Here is a 21,103-nt window from a genome sequence, read left to right on the forward strand (position 1 = left end):
AAATAGGAATTTGATGAGGTCATCCTTGTTCTTCCATGTCACAGTAGTGGGGGGTCTGTTACTAACCCAACAAGCATAGATGGGACAGGGTAACAGGTTAGTGGAAGATAAAGAAGAGGGTGTAAAAGAGGTGGGTAGAGGGCTGTAATACTGTGTTTCCCTTGGATGGCTGACCCCTGTCCCTAGCGGGGTGAGTCTCTCCCCATGTAATCCTCCCACTGAGTACCACCCCCAGGGGGACTATAGGGTAGCAGCCTCACCTCCCTGGCCTCATGGGAAGGGGCTGCCCAACAGGGAGAAGTGAAGACATCTAAGGATTCACAACAGTCACAAATTAGGATTTCACAAACATCTACAAAAGGGCGGCTAGATCTTTAAAAGCGCTTCCCTATCAATTACCTACCAATATCACCATTCTCATTGTGACATCTTCTCAGCAGAGGGCCAGCCCTAGAAAACATCTATACCACCTGTAACTGTTAAGGTCTGATGTTAGGAATGTTGGGGGAGAAAGACCATGCTCACCCTGGGGCAGGAAGCTTAGTAAACAAAATTCAGAACTAGCCCTGTCCCAGACAGGTGAAGTGGAAAATGGGGGGCTTTCCCCATGTGCCAGAACCATCAACCCTTATACCACCCTGTGTCTCAATGCCTCCCCAAACAGTTGCTGGCCAACGTTAGATCTTTTCTGTTGCTGTACCGCGACACCCAGAATCCCCTTGCAGATAGCCAGCAAAACCTGGACCAGAGCCAAACGACCGCAAAACCCGAAATGCAGCCATTCATGCAGATTCTAATCCAGCACTACACCAGAAAACACATTTCCAGTCATTCAGCATGGCAGAGAATCACCAGAGACTGTTGTAAACACTTTGCTGGATAAAGGGGAGGGGTTAGGAGGGTTGTATAAGCTTTCCCAGCTGTGTAGTACACCTCCTGGGTTAAAGGCAGGCACTGACTGGTGCAAGGAGTCAGGTGAGCGAATCAAGTCAATAGGGAGGGGAGGAACACACTAAAGCCCAAGCCTCACAATATAAATGCAGGCAGCAGCAGATGCAGAGCGTGGGGTTTATGAGGAAGGTTGCAAGTGGAGTTGGAGGTGGATCAAGAGACTAGGCGGAGGAACAATGGCAGAGCAGAGAATTGTTGAGTTGGTGGCAGAGTGTTGAAAAGGTGAGGTATTTGAGATTGAGTGGTATCATCAACAACCACAACCACCTGACCTGTAAGTGAAAACAACCTCGCTCTAAGCCCGTAATATGGCATGTGAGAGACAGGCAAGCTGACAAACAGATAGCCCACTGCCATCCTATTGGCACATTATCAGACAATCTTAATCCTAAATCTTGTGCCCTTGATGTGAAGTGAGAATTTGTCAGCCAAGAGGCTAATAGTATATCCCAGTACCTGCCCCAAAGCCAGAGGATGACCTGACTTTGTTTGATGAAAAGGAGAATTGTGCAGGGAATTGACACTGCTAGGTGGTGCTGCCATGCAACAAAAAAGGAACATGGATTGTTAGTGTAGGAATGTTTACAAGGGAAGACTTGTTGTATGGGTTCCAACATGCAATTTCGCCCCTTAATGATCCTGCCATCAACTAGTGTTCTTGTAGATGTGTTATTTCTTCTAAAAGATGCCCATGTTTCTTCCTGTACCGGGATACAATGGACTGGAATCTCCTGTGCTTGACTATCTTTCTGTGGCAGAGTCCAACTATCAGACGCATTGATTCAGAATGCATGGCAGGAAAGATTTTAAGCACTGACCATTGACTGTTTCTGGGATCCTTGCTGTAAATACGTTACAAAAGCTCAGTTTACCTTGTTTGCCGTCTTATTTCTTGCAGCCTGTCCAGTGAGGGACTTTATGTTCAGTTGCCATGGAGTGACTTGAGGTTGCTGCTGGTAAAGAAATAACATGGGTTAGTAGGGGTATGGGATGGGTCTTCTCAATATAGCCTACCAAGAGCTAGAATGCATCCAATCAGGGCCTTGCATCCTTAGGCGGTAAGCATGCTATGCCAAGGGACTCAAATGTAACTTGAGTTTGTTGATGCATGACTGCTTGGGGTGGACATAGCACAGAGTCCTGGTGCCACTTGAAACCTGCATGAGATTGCGGTTAGGGCTGAGCCCTTGAACCAATACCCCTGGCAGATGGCAGAGCTCAGATACAATTTCCACTTGGTGATGTTACTAGAAGGTGCCTCCACCTATTGAATAAAGGGCAGTCAGCGCCTGATATATATTACACTCCAGAGATGTAGCAGCCATACACACCTAATAATGATCACAGAGTTTGTATTGTCTTTTTATTATTTTCTCAATACATCTCCACGTTTTCAAAGATATAGACGAAAGCCGGCAATTTACTTACAATAGCAGGATGGATCCAAAAAGCAGTAGTGCAGTAATAAATTATGGGTTATGTGAGGGGTCGGAAATGTGAGGCAGACAACTTTGTGAACATTTTTCAAAAAAAGCTTTTTTATTAACTTAAACGGTTGGATACACACCTCTTTATCCCTACCCTGATGAGGATTTCCCTGCCTAAAATAAACTAAAGGAAACACTCTAACAAAAGGTGTCTGTCCCTCACACTTGTACATACAACAGCTCAAGAAGGTAATATATGGCAGTTCAAATAAAACACATATAACGGTTATGTTCACAACCTGATAACTGTCTCTCCTTATAATCTGGGTGAATTTCGTGTTCACAGATTCAAGCAGGATTCTATTCAACAGTTCCAAAAGGATAAGAAAATCCTGTCTTGTAACAAAGTTCCAATTCAGTTCATTTGGTTCCAATTTAACAACATAAGTACAACTTGAATTCAATCAACAGTTCAAAAATGTTCAATAAAGTTGTCTTCTTTCCACCTGCGACTGTGAGAAACCCGAGGGTGTCCTCACATTTACTCCCCTGGGATCCTTTGCTCAGGTGGCCAGGGAAGGGCCATCGCTTTTGGTTCCTGACCCCCCGGGGCAGACAAGCGAGGGACAAGGCACGACCTTTGAGCACAGCACACTCCTGGGCCTCGCCAGCACGAGGTTAGAGTTCCTGTCAATGATGCCAGAAACTTCTGTGGCCAAGACTCTTTCCTCCAAAGTCTCTTGTCTTAGAAGGCCTTCTGTACCACAAACAATAAACAAACAAAAGTTCATTTCATATCTTTCAAGTTGGGCAATTGCTCTTCGCCCCTTTGCATCCCCCTCAGCCGGGCACAGATCCTTTTTGCAATGTTAGCCTCTCTCAATCGGGTTCACTAATTTTTTTCACTCAAAACATTTCATTCAACAGTCTCAAAGAACTATCCATTGATGAAATCCATCAGCAGGGTTCACACTTGTTTTAACAATGTTCATGGGCGTTTTCCTTGTTTACCCTCAATTCACAGCATCCCTCTGTCAGGTTCACAGTTGCCAGTTTCACAGTTCAATCAGTTTGATCCAATGTGTCAAAGACTTTCTAGTGTACAAGGGTTTTTGCTCGATCCTCGTAGGACCACTTTGATACCTATTTATTTATTTTTACATTTGTATAATCGTGCATAAAAACCCATAGGCATCTAGACACTGGTTACAGGAACAGAACAGACATAATATAGAACAGGTGAGACAGGGACAGGAGGTAAGTTGAACAACAGAGTTTGGTCTGGTCTCTCCTAAGGCTTCATGGTTCTCAATTTTATCAAACATCACCACCCACAAAGGCTTCAGTCAGAGTCCTTCAAATGAGTGCCCCACAACGCTTGACCACTCAGCTTCTGAACCTTCTACTAGGGTTTCTTTAAAGTTCAATTACACAAGTTCTTTGTTCAACAAGGGTGCCGCCTGAAACCTTGGGTCCAGCACAGTACGGTTTTACTATCTGTCTTCTCAGACTGACCAGCTGTGCTGAACTGTCAGAGTTTCTTGTCTCGGGAGTCAAGGACGGCACCACAGTGGTAAGCGCTTCTTCCCACCTTGGCTATCAGCGCGGGAGGGCCCTGTGTGCCGTTTACACCAGTCACACTGACTGCCTGCAGGGCTTCCCAGTCTCTTGGATTCCCTTTCGGAGGCTTTGTGGGTCTGAGTTGAAAAGAGCAAGGGCAGTTCCCCCTTTATTGTCCCTCCATGTCTCACCGCCTTTAGCCTCCGTTTGAACTGCTGGTCGATGTAGCAGTTTCCACATGCATTTGGCCTTGCTCAAAGTGTGCTCTCGTGCTCCGCCTTTTATCCCTGTGGGGAAGAAAAAGGGCTGTCAGGTGTACGAAGGTATTGTCAATTGCCTGACCCTTGTGTTGGGACATGTCAGGTAAACAGCTCTGGTGATAGTCTGTTGTCTTTCATGGTGTAAAAAAGTGTTTGTGTCGGTAAAGGTGGGTGGGGAGGGTTAGTGCTTCTAAGTATCCTACGTGGTAGGATGGGGAAAAGAGGTTAGAAGGAAGGGGGTACAGCGTCTCGCCCATCCGTGTCCCACTTCTATTCTCTGAAGACCCCCCATCCAGGTGATCCTCCCATACTGGTCCACCCCCAGGAACTGGATCCAATAGCAATGGCTGTGTCCTGGCCACCTGGATGACAGATCTCTGGGGACTAGCGGGTGAGACATCTTCAGGTTCCACACAGCGATAAGCCTTAAATGTGGCGGTAACACAGTTACCGACGCATTTAAGGGTCTGCCCAATCATGAGTCTGGAGCATTCCGAGCTGGGAGTAAGCATGCTGGAGAAAATTTGCCAAAGGACCCAATGGGGAATAACGTTTACCACCTAACCCGTAACCCGGCGTCAATACTGCCGGACGGTTGGGCAGTAATGCAAATAAAGCTGGGCGGTATCCCAGTGAGGATACCGCCCAACTCGTGATGAGGCCCTTAGTCAGGATAATTCTGCAACAGTTCCCAAAACCCTTGTTTTGACAATGTTAGATGATTCTGCAGCAGTTCATACAAAACTTGCTTCAGCGATATTGATTTGTCAGGATGACTCTTTAACATTTGCCAAAAACAGCTTAGTGGTTCTGCCACTTCTTCTTCAAGACTTTTACCCACACCACAGTACTACAATTACTTCCACCTGGTCCACTCACCTGCCAGGCCTATAACTACAAGGCCCTCTGCCCTGGTGTACTCTCCTGCCAGGACACAATAGAACCACTTACTAAATGTACTTCTGTGGTAAAGGTTAGCTTCCAACAAGTTAGCAATGCCTCTTGCTTCACAACATCAAGTTTAAGTATTTCTTCTGGGAAAAAAAGAAACATATTGGTGCTGTTTGTTACACACTTGTGATTGCCCCACGCAAAGCAGGTTATGCTCCACTCCTCCTGAATATCTCCTGCTGGAAGGAGAGCCCTCCTGCAGTCTTGTTTCCCCACTGGATATTCACAACCCGGAGATGCCGGTGACTGCACCCACCCTCCAGGACCCTCCTGGGATCGGGTTAGCAGTAATTCTGTAACTATATTCCGTCCCCCAGCCCCGTTCGCAGTCCTCTCTCTCCCCCGACCCATCCCCGCTTCCTGATCCTGACACCCAACCCACCCCAAACCCCTGATTGGTGGAATGTCTCCATTGGATTGGGCATACTGGCCTGTTCTGCACTCTGCTCTCCTCTTCACAAGCCGGAGATGCAGGTGAGTGCACCCCCTCCTGGGCCCTGGTTAGCAGTAATTTTGTAACTATATTCCGGCCCCCAGCCCAAATCATCCCCGCTTCCTGATCTCTCCAAATGCCTCCCACCCCACCCGTCCCCTGATTGGTGGAATTTCTCCATTGCATTGGGCCTACTGGCCTGCTCTGCACTGCACTCTCCTCTTCACAATCCGGAGATGCAGGTGAGTGCCCCCCATCCAGGACCCTCCTGGGCTCTGGTTAGCAGTAGTTTTGTAACTATATTCCATCCCCCAGCCCTGTTTGCAGTCCTCTCTCTCCCCCAACCGATCCCACGCTGCCTGATCCCTACTCACGCATTCCAGCCCACCCCTGTCCCCTGATTGGTGGAATTTCTCCATTGCATTGGGCCTACTGGCCCACTTTGCACGGTGCTCTCCTCTTCACAATCCGGAGATGCAGGTGAGTGCACCCCCTCCAGGTGTCATGATTCATGACCCTGGTCATCATGGCCAAACCAGCCTTTCGGCTGGGGCCAGATTACAGGCTTCCATTGTGGCCCCAAGGGCCACAAAAGACCATCATGGACTCTCTTGGAGCCAGTCCAAGCGCCTTTTGCGCCAGGCTCATACTGTTATGTGAAAGACAACATTTGAATTGGGACTTCAGTTAACATGGAGGCACTCACATAGCTCTGTTCCAAAGAACTGAGCTATGCGGTCTAGTGTTTTGGGTGTGGCCGGGCCTGGGACTACTTTACCTGGAACTACTTTACCTGGGCTATATAAGCCACACCCAAACAGCAGCACATGCTTCGCTCACCGTGTCCAGTTCTGACCTCCAGTGTTTCTTGCATCCTGCCACATGCTGAATCCTGTATCTGGAAGAAGTAGAACACCCTTATTCAGCGCTTACCTGTAAGTAGCAGCTGCTCACCTGAATAGACGCGATCCGGGGATTCTTCATCACGACGCAGCATCCATCTTCAGAACGCTGAAGCAACCTGAAAAAGACAAAGAGAGACATTATTAGTGAGCGCTCGCTCACGGCTATGCAAGGACACCGAAAACCACTTACCAGGTGCAGTCTCTCCTTGATCTCGGAACATCACAGCGCCTGGAACATCATAACGACCTGCAAAGGAAGCGGCGCAGGCACAGCTTAGCAAAAGAAAAGGCAAGAAAGCACTGCGCACCATGCATTCACTTACCTTGCTGGGATTCTCATCCTATACAGCACGGCAATGCCAAAACTCTCCAACTCATCTGAGGGAAGAAACTAGAGACATTAATAACAAAGAGGAAAAGGGGAAGATAAAAGACTGTAAAATAGTAGCACCTACCTCATCAAGCAAATCGGAGTTACAGCAGGCCTGGACGAAAACACGGGGAAATGCACCAGTGAAGCAACTAAGTCGCCGAACGCCCACACCTCCAACTCACCCCTGCACAGAGAAGCAAGACGGAGAGCACACCATACCTAATATTAAGGTGAGGAGAGAGACTAGTCTTAAGGGAGGAATTCGAGGCTGAGGGAGGTGGGAATCAATCCAAGAGAGACATTTAAGCCCTATATCCAGTTCTCCTGTATTGCAGGCGCTATCCACGTCCAACACACTATCAAGGGAGAGGGTTTGAGAGTGCTAATCTTCCAGCCAGGGCTGAGTGGCCTCCCCGTGGATATCAGGTGAGCGTAACACCAGAACCCTCCTGGGCACTGGTTAGCAGTCATTTTGTAACTATAGTGTGGCCCCCAGCCCCGTTCGCAGTCCTCTCTGTCCCCTAACCCATCCCTGCTTCCTAATCCCTCCTCCCGCCTCCCAGCCTACCCCAGCCCCTGATTGGATGGAATTGATGGTTTTAACCGACCTTCCCATGGCAGCCCCCTGCCCCGCAGCCACTGCGGCTCAGGGCGCCAAGGCCAAGGGCAGCTCCTACATTGGCGGCTCCAAACTGTGGCTGCAGGTGTCAGCAGGGGAAGCCAGTGGCTAGCCATCAACCAGCAGCTACAATCAAGGTAGTAGTTGTCTGGATGAAGGATAGAGCTTTCACTCTATCCTGGAACTCCTACCACTTAGCAAACCAAACTAGCCCACATTGTGATAGTATGGTGATTGCCAGCCAGCGCCTTACCCCAGATATTTGTTCATATTGACCTGATCCAGATCTTGAATGCTCCACACTTTGATGATACTGTTAATGGTAGCCGGCACCACACTGTTTAGCGTTGTAACTATTAGACTGCCTCGTACCACAGACAACTGCTCAATTGCCTCCATCCTTATTCATTATATGGTGAACCTGCTTTGTCGTGGGGCCTAGGCCTCTCTCCCACTGTGCAAGACTCTCACATCTAGGGTAGCCTCCATCTCTGTTTAGTATTTGGTGAACCTACTGCATTGTGAAACCTAGGCCTCTCTCCCACTATACAGGAGTCTCAAATCTAGGGCTAGCCTCCATCTCTGTTTAGTATTTGGGCTGCTGCATTGTGAAACCTAGGCCTCTCTCCCACTATACAGGAGTCTCAAATCTAGGGGTAGCCTCCATCTCTGTTTAGTATTTGGTGAACCTACTGAATTGGGAAATCTAGACCTCTCTCCCACTATACAGGACTCTCAAATATAGGGGTAGCTGTTATGATGTAAGTGTAAGTTAAAACAAGTTCATAAAAATGTATTACCAGATCCTAGTTAAGCATTGAGCTGCACTATGAGCTCATTAAGTTCTAAGAATGTTATTCTAAGAATGTTGATGGGTTACAGTTCAGACTGCAAGGAGAGAGCCATGTTGGCACTCGGCTCTCATAGGCCGCTGTCGCTGTAATGAAATAAATTACTGTTTCTTCATCACTGCTGCCTGGAGCCCTTATCTCCTCATTGGCGACGAGGATGGCTCTCAGCAGTGTCTCCCTACTCCTTTGAAGTCTCGTCATAGCGCGGCCTGCATTATTCCACACTCCCGTGCGACAGCGGACGCTGCAGGAAGGTCAGGAGGAGCGGAACAACAGGTCAGCAGGCGCGTCCCCTGGGGGTGTAATCTTGCCTTCCCCATTACTGTATTGACTCTGTCTCAAAGCAACAGTGTTTACTTTCAAGGATCCCCGGCTCGAGCACTAGTCACTGAGCAAGGAAGTGGGCGTGGCCTCCCTAGCATTGACATTATCGTTGCTGAGCAACCTGCCCATGCAGTTCTGGCAAGTTTCAGGAGCCAGCCATTATGACATGTATCCATTCTGTGGATGAGCAGCCATCACGTTCCAATTCAGACTGATGCAAGGAGGATTGTGACATCATACACAAGGGATTGTACTCATACAAGACTGATCCCTTTGTCTGCATAGCACAGCACTGTCACTGCTCAGTCTGTGCATCCATTGGGCATACTTGAACTGAACCAGAGTCTATTGGTTGCATCTAGCAAGCCCACTCTTTACCACCTTTTTTTACCGCTTAAGACATGGCAGCTTCAATACCTCCGCCAATGTCATTTTTGAATGAACCTGGACGCCCCCAAGTTAGGTAGGACAGGTGGAAAGACATGTTTGAAAACTACCTGGTGGCAATGGGAGGAGAGAGATTCAGCTCAACTCGCAAAAAGGCATTATTACTTCACAATCTTGGTGTGGAAGGCCGTGCAGTGTTTGATGGGTTAGGCAGTGCACAAGCTGGTGAAGCGGAGGACACAGATGAATATGCCCTTGCGATTAAACAACTCAAGGATCATTTTGAGCCTAAAAAAAATGTTACATTCGAGAGGCACAAGTTCTTTCAGCGTACGGAGGAGTCCTCAGAATCCGTGGAATCGTACATAGCCTCATTAAGAACATTAAGCCACTCCTGTGAATTCGAACATCTATCTGACTCGTTAATTAGAGATCAGTTAGTGAGGTGCACAAATAATATTAGGATACAGGAGAAATTGTTGGCAAAAGACATGAAGTTGGATGAAGCAGTGGACCTAGCCAGAAGCATAGGACAAACCTCACAATATGTCAAAGAACTGAAGTCTGACAAACAGAGTACCCAAGCTGTGTGCGCAGTTGATCACAGGAAGAGACTTTGGGCCTCATTCCGAGTATGGCGGTAAGGGATAGCGGCCACCGCTAACGAGAGCGGTGGCGGTAATCCCTTACCGCCATACTCCGAGTTCCCTTAGCGCCATGGTGCTTTTAACACCTGCTTTTAGCAGGCGTTAAATACCATGGCGCTAAGGGACCTTGATGTTAATTACGCCACCGTAATTTACGGTGGCGTAATTGACGCCTTCCCCACTCCCATTATGCCCTATGGGGCAAGAATGGGAATGGGGAAGGGTAAATGGGGATTGGGGAATTACCGCCCCGCCAACCTTGGAATGGGGCGGTAATTCCGCCAACCACCAAGGCGCTGCCGGTCCGGGTACGGCGTCAACCAAGGCGTTAATAGCGCCATTGGTTAGCGCCGTACTCGGAATGAGGCCCTTAATGTCAATACAAGCAGGAAAGGAACATGGGGTGCGAAGTGTACCAGATGTGGCAGTGTCAAGCATGGTCCGAATTACCCTTCGTGCCCAGCAAGGAATGCTGAATGTTTCAAGTGTAGGACCAGAGGACATTTCGCTAATGTATGCAAGAGGTCATCAATAAATCTCTTAGAAACCAGAGACAACCAAGAAGAAGGTGCTCACTCAGCTTACAACATACAGGAGGTATACCTTTGGAGTGAAGAAATCCATCTGACAATCCTCCTTGACACACCCTCCAATCCTCTTCTTTAAAAAATGCCCACCAACAGCTTATGATCTGTCCCCACAACAAATGTTCTCCCCCAACACAAATTGGCAGAATTTCTCAATCCCCCATACATAGGCCAAAGCTTCCTTCTCAATCACGGAGTACCACCCCTCAGCCCCCTTAAGAACACTCACTAACATATTTCTTCTGTCCACAAACTCATAATTGCATTGTTCACACCAAACAAATCTTACACCTTTCTTCACTAATGTTCTCATCATCTTGGTTCTTTCAGACAAATCTTTTATGAATTTCCCATAGAATTCGACCAACCCTAGATAAGATGACAATTCTTTTTTGTCTGTAGGAGCATTCATATTCCTTATTGCCTCCAATGTTACGTATTTTGGTTTCACCCCATCCACAGACAATTCATGCCCTAAATACTGCACTTTTGCAACCTTAAATTTACATTTCTCTGCAGAGATGGTCAAACCTGACTCTGCTAAGCTCGTTAATATCTCTTTAGATAACAGCATGTGCTGACAATCTTTTTAACACCTTGTTCATGACTCTTTGAAATACACTTGACGCGAACACCAATCCAAACAGCGTCCTTTTACATTGTCATTGATATAAGCCAAAAGGTGTTATGAAAGCAGTAAGGTCCATACAGTCTGGGTGTAATTTGACTTGGTGGTAAGCTGCCTTTAAGTCAAGAGTTGAGAAAATTGCAGCTCCACCAATTCTCACCAACAAATCGTCAATTTTGGGAAGTGGAAATCTATCTGTCTTTACATTTGTATTAAGACCCCTAAGGTCAATGCATAACCTCAAACTCCCATTGGGCTTGCGTTTCCTCTATTATACGCTCATTCATCATTCTCTTCAATTCATTTTCCACATCCATCCGTAAAGCAAGTAGTATTGTGCGTGCTCTTGATCTTATTGGTATCACCCCAAGCTTCATCCTGATCAAATGCACGAAACGCTTAAGACATCCCATCCTTTTAGCAAAGAGTTTTGGAATCATTTTAACGAGAAACAGATTGGCCTCTCAATTACCCATCTCTGTCTCCATCCCCTCAACCGATTGTGCTAAACCTGGAGCCCTCTGTATTACAATTACTTGTGAGGGATGATCGAGGTCAAGTCTCAAACCCAGATCAGCCTGAGACAACAAATTCCCACCTTTGGACGTTACTCTAACCATTCCTTGGGCGCAACTCAAACCATACCTGAATTGAGCCCAAAATTCCCCAACAATATTGATGGGTATATCCCCATAGGCATGTGCACTTATGCTTGCCTCTTGCAAATCACAGCAATTAAATGTTTTCCTCCACGTCTCTGTGTTGCCCCACTGTCTATTAGTAATTTTATAGGAACAGCATTCATTGATATTTCTGCATTTGGTTTTAGGCGTTTCGGGACTGCATCGACAGCATTCACCACACACACCTCTTATCCACCATCACTCGCTTCATCCTGCCAAAAGGTCGTACAATCTTGTACCATTTTGACACTACCAGGCTTATTCCAATGCCTGTAACAGTGAGCCATATCACCCTTTCTTCCACAGTCCTTGCATATCACATGATGTGCAAAACACAGTTTATCGCTATCCAAATGATCCGGGTTTCCACATCTGTAACACCTCTTGATTTGAATCCACTTTCTTTTTAATCACTTGTTTTGTTTCTTCTTTATTGTTCTGCATTATTCGAGGTCTGCTTTAGTCAACAGCATTTGCACAACCTGCAACACTCTTCATGGGTTCTGTATCCAGAGCCTTAATGCATTTCTCTGTCTGCTCAACCATTTTTGCAATTTCAATTGTCCTGTCCAATGAAAAATCTGCATCACTCGCTCCTTCGCACCACACAGCTTCCCTAATTTTGTGGTCAGCACACCGAATCATCAGTTGGTCTCTTATATGTTCATCTCTACAATATCATTTGGGTCGCTCCAAGGCACTTTCGGGCTAGCAGGTAAAGAACAGTACAGGTACCTGCAGCTGTCTCCCGCCATTGGCTCCCAGTTCCCCTCGTTGGTAGAGGTACCGAAGAGTTCGCCCCTGAAGGCCAATCTTTTTCCAGTCCGTATTGCTACTAAGGTCACCTCAACAATGTATCAGGTACTAACATCATTTAGGGCCCAGGAACTGTCCGAACTCAAGGGAAAATGGGATGGGGCTGTAGGCCCACTGGACCCAGAGGAATGGGTAGAGGCTCTCATGTTCCCACGTGAGATTGGGGTTGCTGCAAGACTCCGACTAATCCAATACAAAATACTGCATCGAGTATTCTACCCACGGACGGCACTTGTACAATGGGGGAAAGCAGCAGGCACTTTTTTCCATATAATATGGAAATGTGAAGAAATCCAGGTTTTCTGGTGGAAGTATATCATCAGGTTATCATTGCTTCTGGGGTTGCAGGTGCCCTGTGAACCAAAACTGGCATTGCTGGGGATTTGGGGGAGGTGGGGTTCACCAAGTATGATATGATATGATGTGGCATTTATAATACGCGGGTAAACAAGTATTTCTAGGTGCGACAAGTCAAGGAGTGGGAAACAAGGGAGGACAAAATAACAATCTCACTAGGCCTTGTATAATTAAGATCGTGCAAGTGCGGGGAAAAGGTGTTTCTCTTTGTAACACTTGGATTGACTAAGAGAATTATTGCTGCAATGTGGTGCTTGGCGGATCGCCTAAGACTCAGTCATTGAACCGCAGAGGTTAACAGGTTTGTGTCACTTGAGCGGCGAGTATATAATGCAAAGGCCTGTCCCCAGAAATTCCAGAAGGTGTGGAGTTGGTGGGTGGGGTAGGGCTGAGGTATGGTCCCATTATTTTCTGTTTTTCCCTGTTCCCTGGCAAAGGCTGATTTGTCACTATTACGATCTTCTCTCTGTCGCTGTGACTTTGATTTAAATGACACCCTTTCTGAGGATGTTTTACCAAGCAATGGCGCATGTTTGTTTGTTAAGCAATGTTTTGTACTTCAAAACAATAAATAGTGATATAAAAAAAGGCACCCAATTAGCCAGCGGGCAGTTACTAGTTACAGAGCGCTCCGGTGTCACAATCTACTAGTGAACTCACTGGGTCTGGCGTGCATGGCCGGTCGCCTTGCTGCCTCCCGGTCCTCTGCTTCTGCTTTCCTGCACGGCCCAGCAACCTCTCTTTCTCGGCTTCCCGCGGCCCGTGCCAGTCTATAAAACAGCTTTCCACACTCCTACGGCTCTCCGGTGCTCGCCTGCCACTGGAGCCCGACTGACAATGGGGAAAGCTTTCAAATTGCATGCTTCCCGCTGCGCAACCTCTGCAGCTGTGGTCCTCAGGGGGAAAGCCATCAATTCCAATGCTTTCCGCTGCGCAGACTCTGCAATCAATGTCTCAGACAGAAGAGACCCTACCAGGACCAGCATCAGCTCGACACACGGCAGTGGTCTCAGCGTCGCTTCTCTCCTCTAACTTCTGCTTCTGCTGCCACATGGAGCGCCACAACTACTCCACCTCCTGCTACTGTTCTTCCCCTGTGGACTGCACCTGAGGGGTTCCTTTATGCCTTTATGCCTCTTTGTCTCCCTCAGGTGTCAGTCATTACCACTAATATGCAGCAACTTGCAGTCTCGTGCCTCTTCAGCCCTCTTCTGCATCCCATTGCTTTGGGAATTGTGGGACCTGGAGTCCACAATGTAAAAAACAGCTTTTCTAAAGGCTATATCAATACCAAGTTCATTTCGCTCATTATTTATATTCCCTATAGGAGTATTATAAGAATTCAAAGAAGGGTTTGGCTTTACAGACGAATGAAGGTTTATTATTCCCTTGGGTGCCATAGGATTTCTCTATGAATGTCAGTGACTTTAAAAGGAGTTTTCTTACTCGCAATACATAACTGGTTATGATTGTTTTCACCAATAATCAGATAGTTAGCTTAGCTCTCTCTGACAGTAGGCCATTACAGATTCTGTTATCAATGATATTTCCATCCTTGGGGAAGACAAACACTGTGTCTCATTCAACGGAGTCCTCCCGTTCCCCTGGGGACCTTCTTCTCCCAGGTGATCCTCCCAGCTAATGCCACCCAAATTGACCCTTCACTCTTTGGATTTCTCATCTCCGAATCATGCCCCTCACGGATTTTCCATGACTTCATAATAAAGCAGTAGTAGTTGAGGGGTTGAAGGCTTCCAATAACCCCTCCTCCTTATTTCACACCTGGCCCCTTCCAAGATACCTATGATTTCTGTTCTGGTAATAGCTCTAAAAAGCGGTGTGGCAACCTTGTCTTGTGACCTCCTTTCCTCATAGGAGTACATTCTAATCCTCTCCAGTTAGGATGAGTGGTGAATTAAAGACCTCGATCAGTCAAAATATTTGATGCCTATAGGGCAACAATCCTCTCCACTCACTGTGGAACACCTGTTGAGATGCAACATTTCCTACCCTTTAACTCACTATAATACTCCAGTCATAATTTGCCCTGGTTGGCAGTGCATCTCTCCTGGTTACAGGGTTGCTGCCATCCTACAAGACCTTTCACCACACATTACTATACGTATAGAAGCTATTGCTCCTTTGAACATTAGGCAGGTAAAATCGCCCATGTTGTTATTATTACATAAGGGCACTATGACTATGGCCCCAGTTTCATCACAGATAAGGGGGCACTGGTTGCAAACATGGCAAACACAACTGACTAGGATCATGATGATGGGCGATCTGAACACAAAGATAGGCATCAAAGACAACAGTCTGGCACTCAACATCCTAGACAGTGCAGATGGATTGAGCTTCACACAATTCATTTCAGGCCCTACTATTTCCAGGGCCATACCTTAGATGTTCTGCTCTCACGAAATTGTGTCACATTCCATCCCACTGTAATTCCTTCAATCTGGTAAATTCATACCCATATAATCACCACGCTATGATCTCCATCCATAGGGAGCACAAGAAAACATAACCCAAAAACCAACCACAGAGGCAAACAGACAGTAAACCCATCATCCTTCTCACCCATGTAGCCTTTTTGGACCAACTAGCCTGTTCACCTCTACCCCTCTCGGGTTTCCTCTTCTGTTCGGTTTCTCTGGAGCCAGTTCTTGGATATGGTCTTCTGGCTTCTTCCCCTTTTGGGGCTGTTCCCCTATGCTTTGTATTCTCGCAGTTCCTTATGTCCTGAGGAATATGGTTTTCCTTTCTTGGGCTATCAGGCGGGAATCTTCAATAGGGCAAATTGCTGGGCCCTTGTAGTGAACGATGGCCAGTAGACAGGAGGTACAATTTGGAAGCTAAACTTTAATTGGAGAGCCCCAGGACACGGTATGATCCCTGTAGGCTTCTCTTTAATAACTGACTCCAGTGTCGCTCTTGAACTCTTGAGAGGTTCGAGAACAGTGCTGGAGCTTATACCACAACATCTCTCCTCCATCGGGTAAACAAGGAAAAGGAGGAAATGGGGAAAAGGTATGGAGGAAAGAAAGCAGGAAAAGGGGTACAGTGATGAAAGGATATGATCAATAATACACATAGTCACTCCTAAAATTCAAAGAAAATCTTCTGCTCCTTGAAGGCATCACTCCGACCGAGTTGTCATTGTCTCATGGTTGTGAACGTGCTACTTCTGGCGACAGTCTTCGTTCAAGAGTTGAACTTCCAATTCTCAAGGCATATGTCGCATCAGTTGGTCTTCCATTCCTGGAGGATTGCACAACGTCATCACACGACCAACTTTTCCCATCATCCAAAATCAAAAATGTTTTTGTCTCCTTCTCCACCACCTGTGCATCCCTGAATTCGAACAAACCCTCCAGGAACTTCCTGTTCTCTTTCAGGCACACCCAATCCACTTCCTTAAACTTGGCTTCACTAGTGTGCATGGTGTGATCATAATTCTCCTTGTATTTTCTTTGTTTTTCTATTACTCGCCTAACAATATCCTCAACAATGTCAATTCTTTTGTTGCATCGAACAGATAACCATGGTTTCCTTAATCTGTAACAAGCAGCTCTTCCTCTCATGATGACACACAATTCCTCCTGCATAGTGGAATGAGGAGTCATTCTATAAGCATTGAGTGGTTCTTTGAGGATGTCTTTCCAAGGGAGCAAATTGACCACTGCTAGCTGTATTATGCTTTTTACAAATTCATTCATACATTCGACTAGCCCATTGGCCATCAGATGATATAATGAAGTAAGTCTGTGTGCTTTTGCTCAGTCTTTGAGGAACTCCTGCATTTCTTCTGACACAAATTGTGCGCTATTATTTATTTATTTATTTGGTTATTTATATAGCGCGTCTAACCCAGAGCTATCTGGCTCCAAGTTTACAGGTTACAGTCAGGTACAAGAAGTTTCATTAAATAAAGCAAGGCACATACATAATAGAGCTGGGCGACATATTGTAATACATATGCATAAAAACAGTTAACAGAGCTGTTTACAATGTGAAGCTTATATCTGTGTCTATATAAGGTACTGTGAAAACAAAGGGATAGGGTATAGAGGCATGAACATTTCTGTTGTGAACCTGTGGCATGGAAGCCTCAACGTTGTCACTTCTGTGCAAAGAGCCATGTTTTCAGTTTTCTGCGGAAGGCCCAGAAGCCTGGCACAGCTCTTAGGTTTACTGGCAAGGCATTCCAAAGTTTAGCGGCTACTACTGGGAAACTCTGCCCCTCCCACTTTTTCTAGTTTGTATCTAGGTATAGTTAGTAGGTTGACCTGGGAGGCTCTAGAGGGTCTGTTGGTTTGCTTCTTTGTGAACCTAATGTTTAGCTATTTGGGGGCTTTGACAGGCACTTGCGGGTTAGTGACAGAGTCTTAAAGGCAATTCTCTCCTTCACTGGTAGCCAGTGGGCATTGTGTCTGGCAGAGGTAATGTGATTGGCTTTTGGGATGTTTAATGCCACTCTTAGGGCATTATTCTGTAGCACTTGTAGTTTTTTTTTAGATTGCGACTGTTAGTCCCAATATATAAGGCATTGCAGTAGCCAATCTAGATAATATAAGTGCTCTGGCCAGGGTAATGCAGTTTCCAGTGGAGAGGAACAGCCTGCATGCAGTGATAAGTTTAGCAGTATAAGCCACCGCTTATGCTGTTGCATTGACTTGTTTAGTAAGAGAGAGGGTTGAGTCAAGATAAATCCCTAAAGTTTTGACTTCTTTTGAGACTTTTATGGTGATGTTGTCAATGACAAAGGATTTAAACTGGTCTGGTAGTTGGTTTAGTCGATTTTGGGAACCGATCAGTGGTATCTCTGTATTATCATCGTTTAGACAGAGGCCTTGAATGGCCATCCATGCCTGAATGATTTGATACATTTGATTCATGAGTTTGATGTCAGTGTCACAGGAGCCTGTGATGGGAATGAGAATTTGGGTGTCATCTGCATATCTGCTCTATATTTTTTAGGTTGGCTGTATACCAGGTGTTTAGGTGAGCCTGTCTTTTGGCTTTCCTCATTTTTAAAGGTGCTTCTGTGTCGATTGCCCTTGAGAAGGTCTGATTGTACATCTCTACCAACTCTGTAGGGTCTAGGTTGTCCAAGTATAGTTGGTTGGTGATGGGGTGTAGTAGTGGTAGTAATCTTTCCACAGTAAAATTTTGCTTATTCCTCGTGAGGGCAGGTAGTGCCATACTGAGCCATGTGTTTAGGATGGGATTATCCTGAATGGTGAAAGTAATCACGTGGTGGTCGTACCAGGCGCAAGGGGTATTGGAAAGGATCTTTCTTAAGGCTACATTTTACATCTGCTATCCAGTTGAGCGTTCTGCCTTTGTTATGTATTGGATTAGCGATACGGTTAAGAATACCTAGCTTAGATATAGTGTTAGCTAGTGATGTGGTGTTGTCATCTTTGGGGTCGTCGAGGCCAGGGTTGAGATCACCCATTAGGATCATTTTAGACCCTGGTTTGGCATTCTTAGTTCTCGGTTGAACACATCCTCCAGAAATCTAACAATCTTTCCTGTTGTTATCGTGTTTTCCATTATTCCCCATTCAACCCACTTCGATGTATAGTTTAGTAGCACCACCACGTATATCTTGTGTGCCTCCAATGTCTCAAAGGGTCTTGTGATATCTACAGCTAGTTTTTTCCAAACCATGTTTGGAATCTCCACTGGTTGCAGCGGCGTAACTTGTACTTTCTTGCTCTGGTCACTCCGGGCACATGTTTCACAGTTGTTTTTACTAAATCTTCAACCTCATTCCACATCTCTGGTGTTACGCTCACCTGGTCTCTGCGGGAACATTGGGGCACGGTTGCAGCCCTCCCTGGAACTGGCTCCCCTGGGTCAGGCTTATTCCCCTGCTCCTGCGTTGTGGACTGCACTGGTTGTTGCTACTGCCTCTGTGAGAATACGAGAGGCCGTGAGAATGCTGTGATATGGCTGTGGTTTCCCTCTAACCCTTCTTCCCATAATGTGATGAGCATGCGCCTACCCATATAGTCTCACCTGTTTACTTATGAGAGTGAGCTCTCCGTCCTGCTTCTCAAGTGCAGGGGCGCCTTAGATAGACCTAGTTTCTTCACTGGTCCATGTGCATGGCAGCCCAGACCGGCTGTGGCTGAACCACTTTAAAGGTAAGTGTTCTTCAACAATGATTATTGTCTGTATTCTTTGCAATGTCTTTCCTTCTCCCTAATAGGCGATGAGAGGCCCAGCGGAGTAGCGGTGCTCGAAGCGAGCCCCAATGGAGGCCTGAGGAGTTTACGATGTCCCAAATGGATGTTAAGTTTGGTTCTAAGGTCAAGCGTGAGGATTGTGATGCGCGCAACCTTAGCGTAATGTCTTTATGTTGTTTCTACCCTTATTTGTCCTTTTCTCCTGCAGGGATGGCCTGGCGAAGTCAGATGGGGCGCAGCTGTCCGAAGATCTGCCGGCGGGTGATGGATGGCTGGATCTGTGAGGATTCTGGCCGAGATGATCTCCGGGGTAAGTGTTAGAAGCCCGGAACAGGTAAGGATGCGCTCTGACTGTGGTGACTGCTGGGATCAGCTAAGACGCGCTTCAGGCGATGGTATTGCTGGAATCAGGTAAGATGCGCTTCAGGCGTTGGTATTGCTGGAATCAGGTAAGATGCGCTTCAGGCGATGATATTGCTGGAATCAGGTAAGATGCGCTTCAGGCGATGGTATTGCTGGAATCAGGTAAGATGCGCTCCAGGCGATGGTATCACCTGGAATCAGGTAAGAAGCGCTTCAGGCGGCGGTGAGCGTTACGCTGCTACAGCAGACTAACGCGAAGCACTTTCATGCGGGCGGGGCAGGCTTAAATAGCCTGGTCCCAGCCACGCCCGTTTGCTCTGCCTTGTGGCCCCACCCTGCCACTCCCAGAAGATGCTGCACGTGCAGCCCAAGGTATTCCTATGGCCACGCCCGGCCTTGATGTAGGCGGAGGCCCTGCATGGGAGGAAACAACATGTGCACCGGAATACAAGTGTGCACACTTTCTCATGAGCCTGGCGCCTAACTGGACCCTTTACGTGATGGAGCTTGTGGTCCTTCCTCTGTGGCCATGACACCAAGCCACCAATAGCTCTCTCAAAGTCTTCTTTTTTTAAGGTTCATACCTAGACGAACTTCATGAGCTAAATTCATGATCTTCCTCCTTAATCTAATGCGTGGAATAATGCAGTCCCCTCTAAATGTACACACTGGGTCTTCTGCAATTTCAGGCACAGCTACCGCCGATGTCATAATGAGGCCCAGTGAGTTTAATATGAGAAAAATTAACCCACAACACCTTGTCAATATCAGAAACCCTCTATCAGTTCCATGTTAAGACATCACTTGTACATTAAAGGTGTCACCGGGCTGCAGCCTTGAAGCATATGGGGAAGATGGAAGTTCCTCCATTGAACTTGCCATCAAGCTTCCTTCAAAACGCGAGCCTTGTTCCAGCTCTTTGCACTCTCTGCAAAGGTTCTACACCCTCCTCGAGGTGTCTCAGCCGCTTCTGTTTGTTCCCCTCCAGATTTGCACGCTTAGTTTTGTTGCCTATCTGTCCCGCAGCCCTTCCGGGTTGCTTTCCCTCCTGGACTGCAGCCCATTGCCCGCTATTCTCCCTCATTGCCTCGCGGCCCCCATGCAAACCCTCATCTGTCTCTCAGCATAACTCTGCCTCATCTCTCGCTCCTGTTGCCGTGGCACTCTTGTGCTGGGCTCTCCCTCATTGCATTGCGGCTCCTCCTCGAACATACTCTCTCAAACCCAGCTGCTTATCTCCCTCTTGCTCCAGCGTCACTCTCGTACTGGGCTCTCCCTCAATGTGCTCTCACTCTCTAACGCTGCTGCCTTTTCTCCCGGACTCCCATTCACTTGCTCCAAAGGATTCTGAGCTCTTGTCCACAGCTCTCTTTGTCACATCCTCTTATTCCTTCCTGGCTTCTCCTATACACAGTGATTACAGAGTTCCACTACTTGACGTTATCACTACCTGCATTCTTTACTACTGACTACTGGACTATTCAAAAGCCTGCACCTCCTACTTCACAGAAGAAGGGTTTTTTTGTGGCCTCAGGCTTTTTTTCCCTTCACATTTGGCGGCTTCTGGGAGGTCAACCTCCTGCATAGGCAGTGCTTCCAGCATGCATAGTGGCTATCACCCGGAGTCAGCCATTTCTCTACAAGGAAAGGAAGACCTCCAGGAAAAAGGGTTCTACAGTTCCATCCGACGAAGAGGTGCACCACTTGATGACATCAAGTCCTTCGTCACACCTACCAGACACACAAAGTATCAAATTAAATACATCAATGACAGTAGCACA

At 46.8% G+C, this 21,103-nt stretch overlaps 1 protein-coding gene across 3 annotated transcripts in view; it reads right to left on the bottom strand.

Moving 5' to 3' along the window:
* The window catches only part of NFAM1 (NFAT activating protein with ITAM motif 1), a 435,839-nt gene that overhangs the window by 70,847 nt on the left and 343,889 nt on the right, over positions 1-21,103 (bottom strand). For 2 of the 3 annotated variants that reach the window (XM_069643827.1, XM_069643808.1), the window contains one exon: positions 1,824-1,904. In XM_069643827.1, coding sequence (XP_069499928.1) covers positions 1,824-1,904 — 81 coding nt within the window. The remainder of the gene's footprint in view (positions 1-1,823; positions 1,905-21,103) is intronic. The other variant, XM_069643817.1, reaches the window with a different exon arrangement.

This window comes from Ambystoma mexicanum, chromosome 1p (genome assembly GCF_040938575.1).
Source record: "Ambystoma mexicanum isolate Mex_15411 chromosome 1p, UKY_AmexF1_1, whole genome shotgun sequence".
In the NCBI taxonomy this organism is placed as follows: Eukaryota; Metazoa; Chordata; class Amphibia; order Caudata; family Ambystomatidae; genus Ambystoma; species Ambystoma mexicanum.